This window comes from Stenella coeruleoalba (assembly GCF_951394435.1).
Source record: "Stenella coeruleoalba genome assembly, chromosome: 2".
NCBI classification, from domain to species: domain Eukaryota; kingdom Metazoa; phylum Chordata; class Mammalia; order Artiodactyla; family Delphinidae; genus Stenella; species Stenella coeruleoalba.
In genome coordinates, this window is record NC_137147.1 from 163543234 (window position 1) to 163564826 (window position 21593).

Consider the following 21593-nt stretch of genomic DNA (forward strand, 5'->3'; position numbering starts at 1 on the left):
GGCCAGTAGGCACATGAAAAGCTGCTCAACATCACTAATCATTAGAGTAATGCAAATCAAAACTACAATGAGGTATCACCTCACACCCGTCAGAATGGCCATCACCAAAAAATCTAGAAACAATAAATGCTGGAGAGGGTGTGGAGAAAACGGAACCTCCTACACTGTTGGTGGGAATGTAAATTGGTACAACCATTATGGAGAACAGTATAGAGGTTCCTTAAATAACTGAATATAGAACTACCATATGATCCAGCAATCCCACTCCTGGGCATATACCCTGAGAAAACCATAATTCAAAAAGATACAAGCACCCCAACATTCACTGCAGCACTATTTACAATAGCCAAGACACGGAAACAAGCTAAATGCCCATCGACAGAGAAATGAATAAAGAAGATGTGGTACATATACACAGTGGAATTTTACTCAGCCATAAAAAAAGAATGAAATAATGCCATTTGCAGCAACATGGATGGACCTAGAGATTATTATACTAAGTGAAGTAAGTCAGACAGAGAAAACCAAGTATCATATGATATCACTCATATGTGGAGTCTAATTTAAAAATGATACAAATGAGCTTATTTACAAAACAGAAACCAACTCACAGATCTTGAAATCAAACTTATGGTTACCAAAGGGGAAGCATGGCGGGGTGGGATAAATTAGGAGACTGGGATTAACATATACACAATACTACATATAAAATTGATAACTAATAAGGACCTACTGTATAGCACAGGGAACTCTACTCAATATTCTGTAATCACCTATATGGGAAAAGAATCTGACAAATAATGGATCTATATAGGTATGATATATATATATATAACTGATTCACTTTGCTATATACATCTGAAACTAACACAACATTGTTAGTCAACTAGACTCCAATAAAAAAAAATTTTTAATTGTTTCCTGCTGGAACAAGGCTTTAGAACAAATCTCTCCAACTCCTAATAAGTATCTCAGAAGCTAAGTGGTCTTTCCTACGACTTCCTTCCCATTTTCTTTGCAGTTTCATAAAGTGATTTTATTTACTCCAGTGAGTCATTAGCATAAGGATCAACATGACAACCGGTAACAAACAATTAGAGAGAAGAAGCCACATTTTGTTTGTTGTTGCATCTCTAGCATCCAGCACATAGACTAGAGCTCTGGAATTGGCCGGTTTTGGTTTTGTGGCTTTTCGAATGGTATAACACGCATTTACTATCTGAGGTGAGGGAATATGACACACAGATTATTTTATTTTAAGGAGAGAGATTTTTCTAGACCTTCCAGTTTAGGTGGGTTATGATTGAAAAACTAACTAGGAACCCTCTCCCCTCCTCTTGAATCCATTAAAAATAAGGGGGGAAACACTGTTTAAAAGAAAAACTAATTGCAATGGAGCAGGACCCAGTGGGGACCTCCCCATGGCCCCTACCTCTTGTTTGTAGAAAACCTTTAGCCTCCTAGGCTTTCCCCTGGTTCCAAAGAGCAAATGTAATCAGGGAAGTGAGAAAAAAGGAAAATAGTGAAGCAAGACAAAATAATAATAGTTTAGCCATAAAACAAAGTCAAGGACCTTTAGTTCCTCCTCAAGGGCTATAGATAATATTCTAAGCCATATATATCCTTGAGCTGTTTTGCAGATACTGAAAACCCCACCAGGTGGAAGAAGTTCACTGCATGCTGACCACAAGCCCATAGACCTCAGACCGGTTGGAACCTGATGGTTGATGATGTTGCTTCCCAAAACACCACCTTGTTACCTCACCGCCAACCAATCCAGAAGGACGTACACAAGCTCATCTGGCACATTACATCCTCACCCCTAATGTTGCCTTTAAAAACCCTTCCCTGAAAGCCATCGGAGAGTTTGGGTCTACGGAGCCTGAGCCGTCTGTTCTCCTTGCTTGGCGCCACGTTGGGCACCTTGGAATAAACGCCACACTTTCCTTCATCACAACCTGGTGTCAGTAGATTATCTTTGCTGTGCATCGGGCAAGTGGACCCAAGTTTGGTTTGGTAACAAAATCAATAACAAACTTCTATGCTCAACATCACTCATTATTAGAGAAATACAAATCAAAACTACAATGAGGTATCACCTCACGCCGGTCAGAATGGCCATCAACAAAAAATCTACAAACAATAAACGCTGGAGAGGGTGTGGAGAAAAGGGAACCCTCTTGCACTGTTGGTGGGAATGTAAATTGATACAGCCACTGTGGAGAACAGTATGGAGGTTCCTTAAAAAACTACAAATAGAACTACCATATGACCCAGCAATCCCACTACTGGGCATATAACCTGAGAAAACCATAATCCAAAAGGACACAGGTACCCCAGTGTTCATTGCAGCACTCTTTACAATAGCCAGGACATGGAAACAACCTAAATGTCCAATGACAGAAGAATGGATAAAGAAGATATGGTACGTATAAACAATGGACTATTACTTAGCCATGAAAAGGAATGAAATTGGGTCATTTGTAGAGATGTGGATGGACCTAGAGTCTGTTACACAGAGTAAAGTAAGCCAGAAAGAGACAAGCAAATATCATATATTAATGCATATATGTGGAATCTAGAAAAATGATACAGATGAACCTATTTGCAGGGTAGGAATAGAGACACAGATGTAGAGAATGGACATGTGGACACAGGAAGGAAGGGGAGGGTGGGATGAACTGGGAGATCAGGATTGACATATATACACTACCATGTGTAAAATAGCTAGCTTGTGGGAACCTGCTATAAAGCACAGGAAGCTCAGCTCAGTGCTCTGTGATGACCTAGGTGGGTGGGATGGGGGTCAGGGCGAGGGAGGGAGGTCCAAGAGGGAGAGGATATAGGTATACATATAGCTGATTCACTTCATGGTACAGCAGAAACTAACACAACATTGTAAAGCAATTATACTCTAATAAAAAATTTTAAAAATTAAAACAAAAAACTCTTGCAAGGGGGCAGGAAGGAATATACAGGTTGTATTATAGGTTCTCCATAAAACCTAGCCTAGAACTGGAAAAATATTAGAATATTTCAATATTCTTCTTAAAGTTGATAGTTAAAATATCTGCCCGGTGTGATAGTTAATTTATGTGCCAACTTGGCTAGATTATGATCCCAGCTGTTTGGTCAAACACAAGTTAGATGTTTCCATGAAGGTATTTAAATAGATATATATATTTAAATACAGTTTTGTATCCTACTTTTATAAACATCACATTTGGAGCACTTTACCATACCATTAAGTATTCTTTGAGGAAATGATTTTATTTATTTATTTGGTTGGTTGCACCAGGTCTTAGTTGCAGCAGGTGGGCTCCTTAGTTGAGGGACACAGGGTCCTTAGTTGTGGCATGCAAACTCTTAGTTATGGTGTGCATGTGGGATCTAGTTCCCTGACCAGGGATCGAACCCGGGCCCCCTGCATTGGGAGCACAGAGTCTTAACCACTGCGCCACCAGGGAAGTCCCCACTGTGAAGGTGTATTTAAATGTGATTAGTATTTAAATCAGTAACTTTGAATAAAGCTGATTACCCTCCATAATGTCCATGAGCCTCATCCAATCAGTAGGTCTTAAGAGCAAAGACTGAGGTTCCCCAAAGTGGAATGAACTCTTTACAAGACTGAAGCATAGAAACCCTGCCTGAGTTTCCAGATTATTGTCCTGGGGATTCAGATTCAAGACTGCAACATCAACTCTTCCCTGAATTTACAGCCTGCAGGCCCACCCTGCAGATTTCAGACCTGTTGACAGAGATAGATAGATATTGATAGATAGATAGATGATAGATGATAGATGGATAGATAGATAGGTAATCCCATACTGTTTTTATTTCTCCTCTGGAGAACACTGACTAATAATTTTACTATATCCCAGCAGCAGGGCTATAGTTATGTTTCACTATATCCTAGCAACAGGGATATAGTTTTGTTTATAATTATAGTAAAATATATTGTGGTAATCATCTCATAAGTCAAATCATTATGCTGTACACCTTAAAATTATACAGTGCTTCATGTCAATTATATCTCAATAAAACTGGAAGGAACAAAAAAGAATTTCAATTCGGGAGACACAGATTCACGTAAAACTGAGTGTTCCGAGAGAGAGTCAGGGGCTTACAAAGAGAAAAAGCCACACGTTGACAAAAATGGCCTGATGAGAATTATGACTGACTCTGATATGAGTCAGGAAATACTTGTCCTTAAGGGATCACAAGTTATTTTAGGGTAGGGTCCAAGAAGTATCTTGAGTTTCTGGCAGATGTTCTGGATGACTTCATTAGGACAATAAATGGTCAAAAGGTCAGATTCCATCCAGGCTGAGACTTGCATATGTCACACCCCTTAATGGCCTCCCAGCTCCACTTTAGAGAGCCCTCTTTAAGGAGCATTACCGACTCCGTTTTTATTTTTCTTTCACAAAAGGCAGTATGAAATTTGTCCCTGATTTCTGCTGAAGTGAACAGTTGTACAATACCATACAAAGTGAAGAACCTTCGTATTCTATTACAAGTTAATCACGGAGGGGATGTTGCCTATAAGCTTAAGTTATACACAATGGCCCATCTCTGGGAACCCTGCCTCCCAGGTAATGAGCATTAAGCTAAAGTACCTTTGTTTAGCTCCCAGGAAGCATGCTGACCAGGCCCACCTGTGAATGACCGCAGGGAGGAAGAAATTAACACATCCCCCCAGGAGGCTGATGGGAACCAGGAAGTATTTGACTTTACTCCCTCCCCTTTCAGTATAAAAGAAGCCTGAATTCTAACTCAGGCTAGACAGTTCTTTGCGACATGAGTCTGCCATCTTCTCAGCCTGCCAGCTTTCCAAACAAGGTCGCTATTCCTTGCTCCAACAACTCGCCTCTCAATTTATTGGCCGGTCCTGCAGCAAGCAGTATGACTAACACAATGACCCCACCTCAGCTTGAAGGCATTCAGGTGAGCTTCAGCTCACTGGCTAGTATTGTATGGATAACAGAGTTCGCCACAGATTCCTTCCTTGCAGGCGAGGCAAAGTCTGTGCCACTTGTAAATTAGCATCGCTACCTGTACTAAGGTACCTGCTGTCAGGGAGAAAAGAAACCTTCCTCTATCCTTCTAGGTTCGTCTGGCTGGTCTCAGGATAAAATTGATGTGAGACAGATTAACAGGAGAAAAACAAAAAAAAGCTTACTAACATGTATACTTCCTGTACACACGGGAGAGACCCAGGAAAACTGAGTAACTCACCAGAATGACTAAAACCCTCCCCTTAAATACCATCTTCATCTAAAGACAAAAGAGGATGTTATGGGTAGTGGTTTGGGACTACAAAGTGGAGGAAGGCAATTCACATGGAGATGGAAAAGCAAATGTTTGGAACTCCCTGTAAATAACTGTAGTGCTCTTAACCGCACCTCGCCCATATTCCCTCTAGGTGTCTCTAGTGATGGCGGTCTTCTCGGACCAGGCCCTTTATCTAAACTCTTCAACAGTTAAGGGGGTGGTAAAAAGAAAGACCTTCTTGAGTCTTCCCACTTCTTAAAATTATTCAGCCTAAAATAATTCTCGTGCCAAAGAGACACGTTTGGGGGTGACAAATTTTGCTTCCCTACAGTGCCTTGGGCCAGGTAGCAAGAGTTAATATGGAAACACAAGGAGGAGCCACCTGCCTTCCCAAGGTAGTCCCTAATGGTTTGGGGGACTGGGCTAGATGCCTGAATCTGAGATTTAGGGGAGTTCAGCTGAGACCAACTTCTTTTGCTAAGTCAGGGTCCTGCTGATCGTAGCTCTGATTAAGTGTTGCCTAAGACAAACCCAAAGGATTTGGTGCCCACCAATTTCAAGTTTGGTTGGACTGGTTACAGTGGCCGATGTTGGGGCTAAAACTCCTTCCGGAATGAGCGGTGGAATTGTGGGGAAGCAAAATTTCCTGGGATTTCTCAGCGATCTTGTGAAAAGCCCTGGCCCTCTGAGACACTTTGTGCAGCGTGAGATTCACATCTATAGCCATTTGTCTAGTTAATTGCTCTGATCTGAAAGGATTCATAAAGTCTCATCCCCCCCAGGAGGACCAAATAGTTACAGCTCTGAGTAGGTCCCCGAAGGTGCACCATCTCCCTAGGAATTCACATTTCAAGGAGGAATGAGGCCCAGAAACTTGGAGACTCCGGGTCTGGCTCCTGGAGAGATTTCATCAGCGGCAAAGCCCATTAGCTGTTCCCAGGAAATAAAAATAGAATCTCGGTAGTAAAATAAAGTCTAACCTTCTTTGCCTTTGTTCTTAGTCTGCTTTCGCTGGCTCACAGGGTGCTTCGCGCAGAGGCCTCGCACCCCGCACTTCAGACCCGAGTTCCGGGTGTGAAATCGCTGTGCCAATGTTCCAGCTGGGGGTGGGAGGACCGACCGTATGCAGGAACGCTGCACACGACTCCCCCATTCAAGATGGCAGTGGCGGGCCACGTGGGCCCTGCGATGGGAAGCAGCTGCGCCTGCGCCTGCCCCGCGAGAACTCCACCCCCTCCCCTGCTGATGGGATCCCTGTGAAGCAGCCCCGCCCACGGCCTCTTGAGGAGGAGCTTGTGCCTCTCCAGTCTTTGATCAAAGAGTAAAGCTTTCCTTTGCTTCCGAACCCAACTCATTCTACTGGTGGCAGCGACACTGGGCAGAAGGACCCTTGTTGGGGTGGGTAGCAGTTTTACTTACATACCAAAGGCCAGAGTGAGGAGGAGATGCTTCCCAGGAGAGGAGGACGGCTAACTCCCGCCCCTTCACAAGCAGCAGGGAAAACCAGTTTCCTCCCGCCCTTCACCTGCTGGCTTAGAACAACTGACCTGTTCTCGCCACGTTGCCCCAGGTGCAGGCCTGGGCGAGGGAGGAAGGCCTGTGTATTTACTGTGAGATACTAATAAGAATTCTGTCTCCGATCACAATACGCTGTGCGTGCATTCAGGATAAAAGTAAAGAGTATTAAAAGCCCAGCCAAAAGGAGAGTGTCTCAAAGAGGTCAGTTATGCTGAATGCCAAGAGGAATGAGAAATTCAGTTAGACAAGGACTGGAAAGGTGACACTTCGATTCAGCGATGTGGAAGTCATCGGTGACTTCGGAGTAGTTTTGAGAGAATGGGGGAAGGAGAAGACAGCCTAGAGTGGGTGGGGATACAGGCAAATCTTTCAAGAAGTTTGTCGTGGGAAATGAGATTGCCTGGTACACATGAGAGGGAAAAAACAGGGTGAAAAGTTTACAGAGAGAGGAGATGTGAAATCGACATTGTGAAGAAAGAAGATGCAAATTAAATAAAAGTAGAATAATTTTCTTCAGCAGCACGTAGATGCCTGGGTGAAGGTAAGTGGGGAGAATGATAAGCAATCTCTTACAGAGTTCTGCCAACTAAGTACACTGAAAGGACAGAAGAAAACGGAATAAAGGATGTAAGTAAGAGTTACTAACATTTTAGCTCTTGGAATTGTTGGGAAGGAAAACACTTCCTCTACCCTCTTAGGTTCATTAATTGGGAATCTGCAAATTAAATTGACAAAAGCAGATTACCATGAGAAAAAAACATTTAACTGTGTATGACTACATGCAGGGGTTCACAAAGAAACGTGATTTGAGGGGCTGCCTACAACTGGGGGCTTATATACTACTTAAGTGACAGGGAGTAGGAGAAAGGCATCTTCTGAAAAACATGACTTCTTGGTGGGGGGAGGGAAGGGCACTTATGGGAGAACAAATGACGTTTAGGAAAGATAAATGTTACATTAGGAGAATATATGGGAGATATGGTAGTTTTATGAAAATGTCTGTTTGAGTCTGGTGCTTGGAACTTTTCTCTAATTTTAAGACTGTTTCCAAAAAGTAAGTAAATAAATAGAAAAGGTGAAAGGTCATAGGCAAATTTTATTTCTCCATGAGGAAAGATCTATGAATGAGTGTTTCAAGTTACATATACTAAGTTTTATGGCACTATAACAATTGTAATACATCAAACATTGACAATAAGGACTTCCCTGGTGGCGCAATGGTTAAGAATCCTCCTGCCAATGCAGGGAACACGGGCTCGCCCTGGTCCGGGAAGATCCCACATGCCATGGAGCAACTAAGCCTGTGCGCCACGACTACTGAGCCTGTGCTCTAGAGCCCGCATGCCACAGCTCCTGAAGCCTGCGCGCCTAGAGCCCAGGCTCCGCAACAAGAGGAGCCACAACGATGAGAAGCCCGTAGCCCCCGCTCGCCGCAACTAGAGAAAGTCCGTATGCGGCAACGAAGACCCAACAGTCAAAAATAAATAAATAGGGCTTCCCTGGTGGTGCAGTGGTTGAGAGTCCGCCTGCCGATGCAGGGGACACGGGTTTGTGCCCTGGTCTGGGAGGATCCCACATGCTGCGGAGCGGCTAGGCCTGTGAGCCATGGCCGCTGAGCCTGCGCGTCCGGAGCCTGTGCTCCGCAGCGGGAGAGGCCACAGCGGTGAGAGGCCCGCGTACCGCAAGAAACAAAAACAAAAACAAAAATAAATAAATAATATTTAAAAAAAACCCAAACATTGACAATAGCCGTAGCAGCAGTGTATCCAAATGATGTCTGTCTAAATCTTTAGGTCTATATATAGTGATAAAATTGGAAATACAAAAAAGCTATCAATCAACACCACTATATATTAATGACAAGTTTGGTTGTCTGGGTGCTGGTATCAGGGCTCAGTTTGAGTATGTAAAACTCAACAGTGTTTTGATTCACAAAATCTGCTTAAAAGTAAGTTAGATGCAGAGAAACATGGTTTAAAATACTATATAAATTTTCATCATACACATCTAATACAAAAATATTTTCCTTTAATAAAGATTTTCACATCATGTTTAATGGGAAACAACTAAAATGTTACGCAAACAACCCAGTAGGGAAATTTTTACTATTTATCTTTTAGATCATATAATTTTTCTTCAAAATCTGTACATATTCTTGTGATGTTTTCAAAACTAGATCCTGATTTAGATTTGACTCATCAGTAGCTCCTAGAGGAGAAGCTCTATAGGATCCAGATTCACATTCAGCAGCAGCTGAAAAGAAAAAGAAAGGATTATATTCTTTACCTAAAATACTTGAGTTAACTAAATATAAGTTAGTAAAAAAAAAAGCTGAGACCTTTCTAAGCGTTCAGAAGAATGAAAAATATCTATACACGACATAACACAAAATACAAGATTACTATTATATAATTTGCCCGTGGTTGCACGATGAATTCATTGCTCTTGTGGCTGAGTATCAGAGCTTCTGATTTTCTCATTCTTCATTCATTTACTCAACAACCATCTGCTAAGGTGCTGTGACAAGCACTGAAATTACAAGATGAAGGTAACACAGTCCACCCTGAAAAATCATATACTATAAACTGGAAAAAAACCAGGCCATTTCCATACAGAGTCATAAATACTATGACAGGTATAAAAGAGGGTACAAGGAACACTCAGAAGTGACACCCAGCTTTGTGTCAATACTGTCAGCTTTTTGGTGGAGGTGGTATGTAAGTGGATACCTGAAGGACAAGGAAAAAGTACGGGAGATGGAGGGAAGAAGCACATACAAAGACTATAGGTGAGGAAGAGCACCTGTGGGATTGTAAGCGGTCTATTTGACTAGATGCAGAGCAAAGGGGCAGAGGAAGGTAGTAAAGAGATAAGGCTGAATACTATCGCAGGACCCAAACTGATTTGGGTGTTTTTACTCCATGATATAAGGAATTTGGAATTTTTCCTGAGAGCAAAAGATAAACCAATGACAAAGTCAATGACAGAAAATTTTAATGCCAGCCACTAAGCGACAGCTACACGAGCGTGGCTGCTTGAGTCTGGTTTTTTTGGCCTTAATCACTGCCAGAAACTTGAGAAGTTGATGAACCCCATGTTTCCTAATAGTGTCAGTGTGCAGGTTGACAGTTCCACAGGGATGGCAGAAGTAGAGGAAGGATACAGCCAGAAATAAAAAGAAATACATAGGCTTTTTGAGACTTTTTTTTAAAGCTATGGAACATGATGAATAAATGAGGAATCAGGATATCTTTCATTATGAATGTTCACGCTTTCACAGTTTTCATTAGATATGTATAAGAAAAGATATTTAGCCTATCAATAGTATCTGTCATCCAAACAATGGAAAGAGATGCCATTTACTACTGAATATTTACAGTTTATTTACAAAATCAATGTCTAAATTTAATTCATAAATTTCGGCAACATACCTTTTTCTAGTTCTCTAGTTATATTTTTTTCCATCTCCTGCTGCATCTGAAATAAGTCAAATATTATTTATGTTTAAGTTAGACAAGAGACATTTTTGTAGGAATGATGTATAGCTTACGAAATGTGGCCTTTAAATAATACTTCTAGAGACTAGACCTAATTTGAGGATTGCTTAAATAGAAAAATAATCACATAAATAAAATAAAATAAATTCCTACTTATTTTGATTTTAGATAATAGAGAACATATATATGTAATGTTATTTAGATTAATCTGATAAAAAGTACAATAAATATCAGTCTATTGAATATACATAATTTCAGAGGGTGATATTTGATCTTATTGGTACAAACAAGTTTAAACGATTCAAGTCATATATTACAATGAATGCATTACTTTGCAATTCTTAGAAAAATTGCTCTTTATAAAAGTTTAATCAGTTTTTTTTACTCTAATGGATTTTTCCTTAAAATGAGTTTTCCATTCTTACACTTCTATAAAACTAAAATTTTAAGGTATGTTCTATGGTAATAATTTTTCAACATAGAATCTTAAATACATAAAATGAAGAAAATGGTTCTGTTGTAATGTCATGTCAAAATTCTACTGGCAAAAAATTAAGTAAAGGTATTTTGCTGTCTATATTAGGACTAAAACATTTATTTCAGAAAATCTGCTTGAAGAAAGGAAAAGTAGAGGCTAGAGCCAGTTTTCAAACTCAGTTTCTGATTCATGACTTTCTAGAATTAGAAACAAGGAAAACAATACATAATTCTTTAACTGTAACTTTGTTTCCATTCTAGAAATTAGGGCCAACTTTTTGAAACATTTGACTAATTATAGTTATCTACTTAATTATGAAATGTGTGGGAACATTTCAAACTGTATTACAAGTGTCTCCACCTAGAGTGTTCTTTTAAAAATCTTTCTTATAAAAGGCACCCTCTCACTAAACAGGGTCTAAAATAGTATACTGAACATAATAAACACTGTGATGATAATGATAGCCAACGCCTTTGTAAATTTTAGGTGCGAAGACAAATTTTTTGGCTAGCAGGTTTCCCAATATTTTCAGAGACTGTTTTCCATAACACTTTTCTGACAACAGCACTATAGAGAGGCCCTATAAAATGAATAATGTGACAACATTACTAGACAGGTTTTGTGAAATTAATAATTCATAACAGATGAAGGAAGAAGCCTTTACTGAAATGATTTTTTATTACCATTAATAAACACTGCAAAATGTAGGTCACGTTTTTACACGCGTTGAATTAGGGAATGACCCGTGTAAGATTACTCTTTTCCCCCAAAAGCTCTTTTCCTCAGTATGTACTTCCGAGACCCTCATGTTGATTTCTAGGTGAGGATCATGTTCAGCTGGAGGAAGTAGTTGGAAGTCGAACATGAATAAGGAGAACACACCTGCATTTTTCTTTAAACTTTTCCATTTAACAAAACCACAGAAAGGTGCGAAAATTATACACGGGAAAACAATATATCAGCAAGTTTTAATTCTAAAGATTTTTAGTTAGAAGGATTCTCTCACAACTGGTAGTTTCCAAACTATGTCCCATAGAAATGGAAAGTCCCACTGAGGACACTGCAGGATTGAAGGACAAAGAAGTCACAGCTTCAGGGTCTCCAGCCATTCCTTTAGCTAAAAAGCTCTATATTTGTCTCTGTTTTATATAATACAGTTTCATGCAAAAAAAATTGTTTTTTGAAAAAGAAAGGGGTCTTCCCTGGTGGCGCAGTGGTTGAGAGTCCGCCTGTCGTTGCAGGGGACGTGGGTTTGTGCCCCGGTCCGGGAAGATCCCATGTGCCGTGGAGCGGCTGGGCCTGTGAGCCATGGCCGCTGAGCCTGCGCGTCCGGAGCCTGTGCTCCGCAACGGGAGAGAGGCCACAACAGTGAGAGGCCCGCATACCGCAAAAAAAAAAAAAAAAAAAAAAAAAAGAAAGGTTCTTTTCCATGAAAAAAATTTTTTTAAGGTATGAGAGTCATTGATTTAGTCAAAGTCCCTAACTTTACAAAAGAGGTAACAAAGGCTCAGAGAGACTTTGTCACAAAGCCAACGGCCTTCTCACTGAGTCTAGAGAGTTCTACGCCAGCTACTTCCTCAGATTAAGGGAAAAAAACACATAGATTTTTAACTATAACGCAGAGAAAATGAATATGTAAAAGTTTGTCATGTAGCTCAATAACATTTGATGCATGAGACATGAAATAGTAGCTTTCTAACTAAATTATGTTTTAAAGGCATGAACAAGAATAAATTGTCATAACTCCTATTAGTAGCAGTCAATATATTTAATTTATAAAGCACAGATTTTTTTTTTTAACCACAGGACAGGGAACTTGAAGGAGAAAATCTTTAGTTGAATCACACAGGCCAAAATTGAGGAGATTCTTCTTTAAAAGGATATTCGTTTCCTCCAAATAAAACTTGGTTTACCGAAAGGAGTCAACAAATGAACCACGCTGCGGGTTATTTATGGCAAAATTTAAAACACAAAACAGATTTCTCTTTACCATCTAGCATACTTCAATCTCTCATCATTAGTTTGTATGTACAAAAACCATGAGTGTAATCTCAATTAGAATTTAAATCCAGTCAGAAATTACAGGCTAATTCCTTGGCCTAAAGTTTCAACGTGAGGACTTACACTCCTACCCTCCTCACGAGAGGAGGGGAGATTTACCCAATGGGTGAATTTGGGAGAAGGAACTGAGAAGTGCTTGCTTGCTTCCGAATCTCGTCTCTGAGAAGGTGTGTGTGCCCTCAGCACCGGGCACTGGGGTCTGCTCTCACGCCCGCAGTAAGCAGCCTGCCCTGGGGCGGGGGTCAAGCATTTGCTTCCTCCCCTCAGGCCTAATTTGGGATGAAGTATCCCGAGGCCCACTGTGACTGCACACCTAAAGCACGTCCTCCAATTCGTTAGTTGTGTGTCAGTAACAAAGCTCCTTAGTTGATCTCCAGCTGCTGACTCCCGGGTGCTGAACTCAGAAGGGGAAGAGAAGTATCATCTGCCACCTACCCACCACAGCTCCAACAAGGCAGAGGACCAGACGACACCGAGGGAACGTTTTCTTCTTCTTCCCTGACTCTATAATTAACGTACATTGTTCAGAACAACCCCCACTATAAAGTAGGGGAGAGGTGAAAGGAAGATTTTAGAAAGAAACGTCGTGAAGCCAGTAACAATATGAAGCACAACAAGTATGTGTTCGTTCACCCAACCATAATGTATTACTGTTAACTTATATCTGAGACTGCAGGCTGGAAAATCATGCTGCACTCTCTTTTTAAGACCAATTTGATAAATATATACACACCACACACATACACACGCACACTCATTTCCAAAGTTAATTTATTTTCAGTAATTATTGATACTTTAAAAATTTGATATCACTCATTTTAAATGTCATGAAAATGTAATAAAATCAAGTCATTTAAACCACTTCCATTCATTATCCAATTGTAAACAGGCTAATGTATGAAGGAAATTACACTTGGCAGTCTGTAGATATTAAGTACATGTATTTTGCTGCAGAGAGAAGAACTGAGGAAGAATTTGTAGATCAAGGAGCTGAAAAACTAAGTACAGAAAAAAAAAATGAATGAAAGAAAAAGAACTGTTAAGAAGTTGAACTATTACCTCTATCTTTCAAAAGATAAAATGCCTACTCATTTGTCCATGTGGACAAAATGAAGTGGGAACAAGAAGGATTATACTGATATAATAAACTGAGACAATAAACAAGTTTATTGCACTCTGCCTGTGCCTTATGAGAAACTAGCTTAACTACTGTGGTAATTTGATTAGAGTTAAAACTCAGAGTGGACAGGCACTGCCTTGGTGATGTAAACAGGAGGCCTATTTTTTTTAAAAGAAATGTGACTCAATATTCTGGTGAGACACAAAATGTTGTGTCATATAAAAAGTCAAAGTCTTAGGAATATTAATTGTTTTAGCTTCAGTGCATTTGTATGACCACATTTAGAAAGACAGTTGCTAAACTGAATGGACATTTGAGCAATTTTTTAAATTACTTAAATAAATCATTAGAAAAATCTTGAAAGTGTCAGTAATGCACCAAAAGTCCAAAATCAGTCAATGTAAAATGCAGTCCTCCTACTTAAGACAGATTTAAAGGGCATTTATTAACTACTGTGGCCATGCATTGTGTTTGGCACACAAATACCTAAAAACTCTTGAACATAAAAAAATCTTTAAACCAGTGAAATTGTGTCTGTCGTAAAATTGTCTGGAATAGATTTTTAAGTTTTCAGTTCTTGAAAAAATTCTATGTGCAAGAAAATCTAACAGTGACATAGCTGTTTTGGTTAATGTTAACTTTTTGTATTTTATAATAATATAATTAAATAACACAATTAAAAAAACTGTAAAATTACTTCTGATATATAGGACAAAACATCCCAGAATTAACTAGAATGTGAAAACTGAGGGTAAAATTAGCAAGACAGATACGTAGTAATCTCCTACCCCCACAATGGTATCAACTGATAAGACTGAACTTCATATACTGGTGAGGGAGGTAATAAATCTAAGCGTTAGGTACATGGAGAAAGCTTGCTGCTACAACCAGCGCAACTGAAACCACAGACCTAGAGTAGTACTTTGCTATAATTATTTTCCTTAAAGTTAGGGAAAAATGCTGAGTAAGATAAAACTTCACAGTAGGAATAGTCCAAAATGTTAAAACCTTGCAAATAAAGGAGACTGATAAACAAATGCAATCCTAATGCCATTTTTAACATTTTACTTTGTAGAATCATAGCTAAAACCTTTAGAAGGCTATTGTTTTGTAATGTCCCATCCAAAAACCCACCCCTTTCTATCATTTTAGACAGTACGTTAACACCTCTCATAGTATTATTTTATGTTTTCCTAGTAGAAATAATTATATTCCTAGCAATTCCAGAAGGCACCTTCTTTCTGTAAGTCTTACTAAGAATTATGTGAACAACAACTGTATAATAACTCTTCCGCGGCATTCTGTAGTGATTATGGAGACGTGTCTTTGCATCTTGATAGAGTAAGTAGTGCTCTTCAATCTCTCTTATTAAAACCAGCACGATTTGGCAAAGATCCCACAAGGGAACTATGTATACCTAGTAACTACAACATTGAGTTTAAAATAAACTATTTTTCGATTGATCTAGAACTACTAAAAAAATAAACACCTCTTTCCTCCAAAAAAATTAAAGGAAAAATTGCCTGCAGGAATTTTTCTCTCACATTGTTTCTGCATTCACACACTCTTTCATCTTCATCTTGTAAAATGATACATTGTCTGATTTTTTGGGTGACAACTCATGAGAACATTCTAAGTTTACATCACGCTTGGCAAGTGACAGAGGGCTTGACATGCATTTTCTTTTTGACCCTGGAGTCCAGTTTCACGGCTCTGAAGCACTTAGACCCAATTTAGCCACAGCACTGTCTAAGAAAACTTAGCTTTGCTCTTCTATGATTTGTTACGACGTGAAGCCAAATGAGAAAACAGGTTGAGACTTCATTTAACAAGGGCTACTTTTCTCTGCATCAAGAACATCATGAAAACACCATCAAAACCATAAACCCCTGTGCACTGAGTGAGATGGGTTATTTTAATAACAATGATACACAATGAAAACTAGTTGCAATTTAAAGACTCCCCATCATAGCCATCATTCATCCAGGTGATGGCAAGATAGAGAGATAAGTGGACTTCGTTTAAAAAATTTAAATATTTGCTTTATTTACGTATTTAGAAATGTTCTACAACTGCTCAGCAAGACATTTTATAAAAATTCAATAAAAATGCTCTAAGTAAAACAGCAATTAAGGATGCACTCTCATGTATGAAAATGACAAAAAATTTTAACTTAAAAACAAAAATTAACCTATTTAGTGCTACAAGTCTATTTAATTCACAAAAAGGATTTATCTAGGATTCCTTTAAATAAAAAAAAAATCCATATATGGTTAAGTGTTTGGATGCCAATCATTCACTTATGCTTAGGGGTAGAAAAACTAGGGTGCAGCAAAACTTGAAAATGATTATGAACCACTGTCAAACTGAAATCAATTAGAAAGTATATCTTTGGTTATTAGGCAATAATATTTAATTTCTAAAATAGAATTTAACTGCAGTTTTTCAAGAAATTTAAAATTTGTCAGTTTAATTACATTTACTGAATAAAGTTAATGATAAATCTCTCTTGAAAATGAGAAATCCAGGGACTTTAAAAAAATCATAAAATTTCTGTCTCTTTATTAGCACAATTAATTATGGCTTTTACTTCGTGTGTGTAAGTCAAATAAACAATTCAGAATTTCACCAAATTAAAAACAAGAATTATTATCAGAAATCTGAAACCCAAGGAAAAAAGGATAATATCACTAACCTTGGTCAAGTAAATCTCCATGCTCTTATTTGAAGGGCGTGAACTTGAGGTAGAAATCTCTAAGTTTTCTCCTGGAGTAAGATTTCTATTGAGCACTAAACTATTATTAAGACTTCCTACACAAGGTGGCTCCAGGACTGGCCTCGTAGTAAGAGTGCTGAGTAAAGATCTGTTCTGCTGTTTCTCCACCAGTAGTTTGGTACTGATCTCTGCCAGCCTCTCATTAGTCCTGGGAAGATGGCAAAACACCAATTTCATTCATTTCATTTTTCCTAAATGATTTGCATTTTTTAAATTGCCATAATAGTAAATGGAATGTCCCATTAAACCACGTTTTAACACTGAAAATGGCTCAGAGCAGACCTACTATAAACAACTGTAGGTGTAAAATTGTTCTAAAGAAGTATATATGTGTCTGGGGGATCCTGAACTAACAAGTCAGTCAAAGTCGGGAGAGGAGAGAAATGGTGTCAGTGACGGAGACGGCTTAACAGGTGACGCTCGCTGCCTTCCGCGATGGCTGCACTTAGACACCCACCTTTAGTTCAGGGACGAAAAACCAAACCATCCCTTAAAGACAATTTCAAGCATTTGCTTTCACCACCCCTGTATACACATTTCACTCATTACCTCAGAGAAATTAAGCGTTCGGCACTGAGGAATGATCTAGTGCAGCCGTCCCCAACCTTTTTGGCACCAGGGACCAGTTTCGTGGAAGACAACTTTTCCATGGATGGGGGTGTATGGGGGCTGTCAGGATGGTTCAGGCGGTAATGCGAGCGATGGGGGGCGATGGGGGGCGGCAGGTGAAGCTTTGCTGGCTCGCCCACTGCTCACCTCCTGCTGTGCGGCCCGGTTCCTAACAGGCTGCGGACAGGTACCGGTAACACTGTTACTGAGGCACTGGGGGTGGGATCTGCCCTTGCGGTCTTCCACGCACCCCCTCACGCAGGCCACCGTGTTATTTTTAGACACTTTGTGAATTATACGGCCCTTCGCCCCTGTTACCTTCCCCTTATTTCACAAGCATGACTTTATGTAGAGTAGAAAAACTTCAAATACAGTAGTTTGTCTCAGGGCGCCCTCTAGCGGTGACCAAAGATCATAATCAAGAAAGTAAATTTACCAAATGCTAAAATGTGACGCTTTGCGTTTAAGCTGTAATCTTCCAAAAAATAATTAAACTCGTTAATATTTCTATTTACGGGAATTCCAACAAGAAATTTTATTTAAACTACAAAGTTTCAAAAATACTTAGCTTAAAGACTAAATCAAGTTAACTATTGGGTTGGCCAAAAAGTTCGTTTGGGTTTTTCCAGTAACATCTTACGGGAAAACACAAACGAACTTTTTGGCCAACCCAACATATGAAAATATAAAAAATAAAGTTATGTAAAACCAACAAAAAGGTGGGGAGATGCAAACTGGACTAACATTTTAAAGGTGACTTCACTTACTAACATCATTTTCCAAAGTTATACTATCTAGTTAGCTTTCACTTCCTACTAATCTCATGAACCTGGCTCAATAAAAATTATGCTTTAGAGGCAAATTAATGAGCTAAATTTAAATTTATTTTCTATGATTCTATGTTTTGACTTACTTGTTTAGTTTATTTGCCAATGACTTTCTAACTTTTAGTTCTTCGAGGTAGAGTTGCTTATATTTTTCCAATTCTGATTTATTAGAATCTTCTTGAAAAGCTTTCATTTTGGAGAGTTCAGATTCCAGATCTTTAATTCTGAGTTCCATCTGACTTCTTACTGAAGCATTATTATTCTCTCTTAACTGCTCTAAGTTTTCTTGAGATGCTGCTTGTGTCTAAAGTAAAATAAAAAGATACATGTTTAAAATAATTATAACCTGAATAATTATAGTATATTTGTGCCCTTTAGTTTTGCGTCAATGATTCAGAGAGCAATTTTAAATGTGAAAAAAAAGCTGAACTTTACAAATATTTATCATCAATGTAAACTGACTTAAATCCTAATTATAAAATTAAAGTTGGATCATTCTTATATTTGTACTCATGTAATCTGATAATTCAAAGAATAATAGGATCAATTTAAAAATTTTTAAATTGAACAATACAACTAAGAATAATCCAAGAGTATAGTACAATTTCTAAATCACAATATTTTCTTTTCATCCTAATAGTTTTGTTTTATACCAGTTGGTCTTAAAAATAAAATGATTCTCTAGTGAGAATCGTTCTGAAAGATCAAGTTAGTGAGAATAATGGTGGAAACCGAAATATTTAAAGGGAGAAACAAATGCCACCTTCCTTCCAGGAATTTACAAAACAAACTGCTATAAGGGAAGTAGAAGAAACACATAAAATGTATACATCCGAAATGTAATTTATAGTGAAGTGAATTAAAGCACATTACAGATCAAAAAATTAACCTGTAAAAATAGGTTGACTTCTTTTAATTTTTCTATTATATCCTGTCTTGCTCTTTCTTCAATCTCCCGTTTATACTGCTCTACTTGACTGTGTTCTATCATATTCATTTCTATATGACTTCTGAGGTTCACTACTTCTTGTTCCAACTTCTTTTTATTCTTCTCTAGTTTTTCACATTTCTTTTGCATTACTTTCATAGATAATAACTCCTGTTGAAGAACTTGATTTTTTGCACCCAGATGTAGACATTTTGAAGATGCAGTTTCCAGTTCTGCTGTAAGGTCATCAATCTGCATGAATAAAATAAAATCGTTTGGTAATTAGGGACGTAGACTGAGAATAGCCTAACTCAAAACCAGTATCAACTTTTAAAATAAATTCAGTTACAATAAAATGGTGTCTATATTGTAGCATGTAGAACCTTCAGTTACTAAGAAAATGAAGAAAAACGTTCAAACCACCAAGAGCCACAAATATATATCCTTTACTGTCATCATTGTTACACAACATTTGCATTTGATTTTATACTTTTATTCTTCTATTGTTTCACGTCTTTCCTCCATAAAATGACTATAAGTCACCTCTTAGTAGAAAGTCTCTTACTCCTTCCCCACCCTCAACTTAACCCTCCATGATTTTTAAAGTTTTAGGGATATCATATTGAGTTATTTAGGGCTGAATTAATAAATGCCTCCCAAAATAAGACTCTGAAAATCAGACTCTAATGAGTCTTGTAAATATGGCTTCTAATACCATAAGCCTTTTTTCTGAACTACAAATATTTTATGCTAATTTGAATTGCATTCCAAGGAGAAATGCTTCACAGGGTTAAGGAGAAATCACATCTCCCAGTGTAATAGTTTAGCGAGATGATCCATACATTTTTCTGAACGAAAAAGTGCCGTTAATTCTTGTAATGCTTTGTTACTTTCTACAGAATAAGAGAACATACTAAACAAAACAAACAAAAAAACTTGCTGGAATTTCAATGACACTGAGTTGGGAAGAACTTCCCTTTAGACAGAATGATTATTTGGTAAGACAAGGTCAAGTGGATGTGGTAGTTTTAAAACACGTCTACAAATTCTTTGACACTTATCTCACGAAATTCCCAGGGCTTCGTAAGACTGTTAATGGAAGCCTGACGGCCCTTGAAGAGGCTGAAGGTGACAGCTTCTAGGCAAGGGAAGAAAATGACACTGCAACCTGGAGGAAGGGGGACTCTAGCTACAAAGCAGCTGAAAGTAAAATTGATGAGAGGGATAAGCTAAAAAAAAAAAAAGACTATTAAAATAAAGGATCCAGGACTCATTGGGTTCAAATATCTGTATCCCATTTACAGCATCTCCACATGCCCAAATAATGCTAAAACAGAGAAATAGGTTCTGGGCTAAGATCAGATTTAGGGTGCTGCCAGGAAAACATGGTCTAAAGATAAAGCCAAGACTGTAGAACCCTTTATTAACACCCTGTAAAGACTTAAGTTGGTGCCTCAAATTCCTTTAAGGATCTTAAAAAAAGCATAAGAATTTTAAAGGCATCATACTACAAAGTTTCCCGTCCTACAACAGCTTCACAAGAAGCCCAAGGGGAAGAGCTTATCTCAAAAAGATTTGGGAGGGTAGCTTTTCCAATGGCATGAACCCCAATAAAATTCACAGGACACTCAAAGCTTTAAAGAGAACTGTGGTAGCAAAAACACTGCTTGCTAGCTTGGATTAACAGAGACCAAGACAGTACAAAATGAGAAGAGGCCTTTGGGATTTTCTTAGAAGTTCTATAAGTCCCCCTTCCTCCAGGTTTCAGTGCAATTTTCTTCCCTTGCTGGCTTGAGAAACACTACTCAGCTGCAAACACAGGTCATTTCTTACGAAAAGGACAGAACAAAGAGCTCAGAGGGTACAGCAAAGGAGAATCACTTCCATGGTCGGGACTAAGTCCTAACCAAAGAGCTGGCAGCAGGTATCAGGCTGTATTTCAGAACTGCTATGGACCAGCATGTCTTCCATTTTCCATTTCTGAATGGGAGAGTCTTTAGCAGTTTAACAGAATGTTGGGTATGTGGGTGGCAGAAAACTTGTCCCTTTAGCTCTCAAGTCTTAGTACTGAGAGGACTGGTACTCAAGGGGCTATACTCTAGAAACCACACCCAGGAGCCTCATCCCCATCCGTACCTGGTGAAAGATGGTAAGATCCTGGACTCAAGCCTGAGCCTGACACCATAACAATTGAGATTTGTGGGGGAACTGAGTAGGGTGTATTCTTCATGTGGAAGGAATATAAAAAATTGTGGCCAGTGGGTAGATTATGCTGGTTTTTAAATGTATCCATGAGTTTTTTAAAAAATTTATTCCATAAAAAAAGGTAGACTATGGGCCAAGCATAAGCAACTTATTCCTAATGAACAGAATATGGTGAAAGAGATGCTGTGTGAATTGCAAGGCGAGGTTAGACAAGGCAACACAGCTTCTGCCTGGCTCTTAACCTTGGAACCCAGCCCCATGTTGTGAGAAGCTCAGGCCACAAAGAGAGCCTCGGTGTTC

The 21593-nt window shown here is 38.8% G+C and overlaps 1 protein-coding gene across 1 annotated transcript in view; it reads right to left on the bottom strand.

The window, feature by feature from the left end:
- Positions 1 to 7900: 7900 nt before the first annotated feature.
- The window catches only part of ANKRD26 (ankyrin repeat domain containing 26), a 92343-nt gene continuing 78650 nt past the window's right edge, over positions 7901 to 21593 (bottom strand). The window contains exons 31-35 of the mRNA XM_079914893.1: positions 19050 to 19340; positions 18247 to 18464; positions 16644 to 16872; positions 10224 to 10269; positions 7901 to 9045 (exon numbers count right to left, since the gene is read on the bottom strand). Coding sequence (XP_079771019.1) covers positions 8909 to 9045; positions 10224 to 10269; positions 16644 to 16872; positions 18247 to 18464; positions 19050 to 19340 — 921 coding nt within the window. The 3' untranslated portion in view covers positions 7901 to 8908. The remainder of the gene's footprint in view (positions 9046 to 10223; positions 10270 to 16643; positions 16873 to 18246; positions 18465 to 19049; positions 19341 to 21593) is intronic.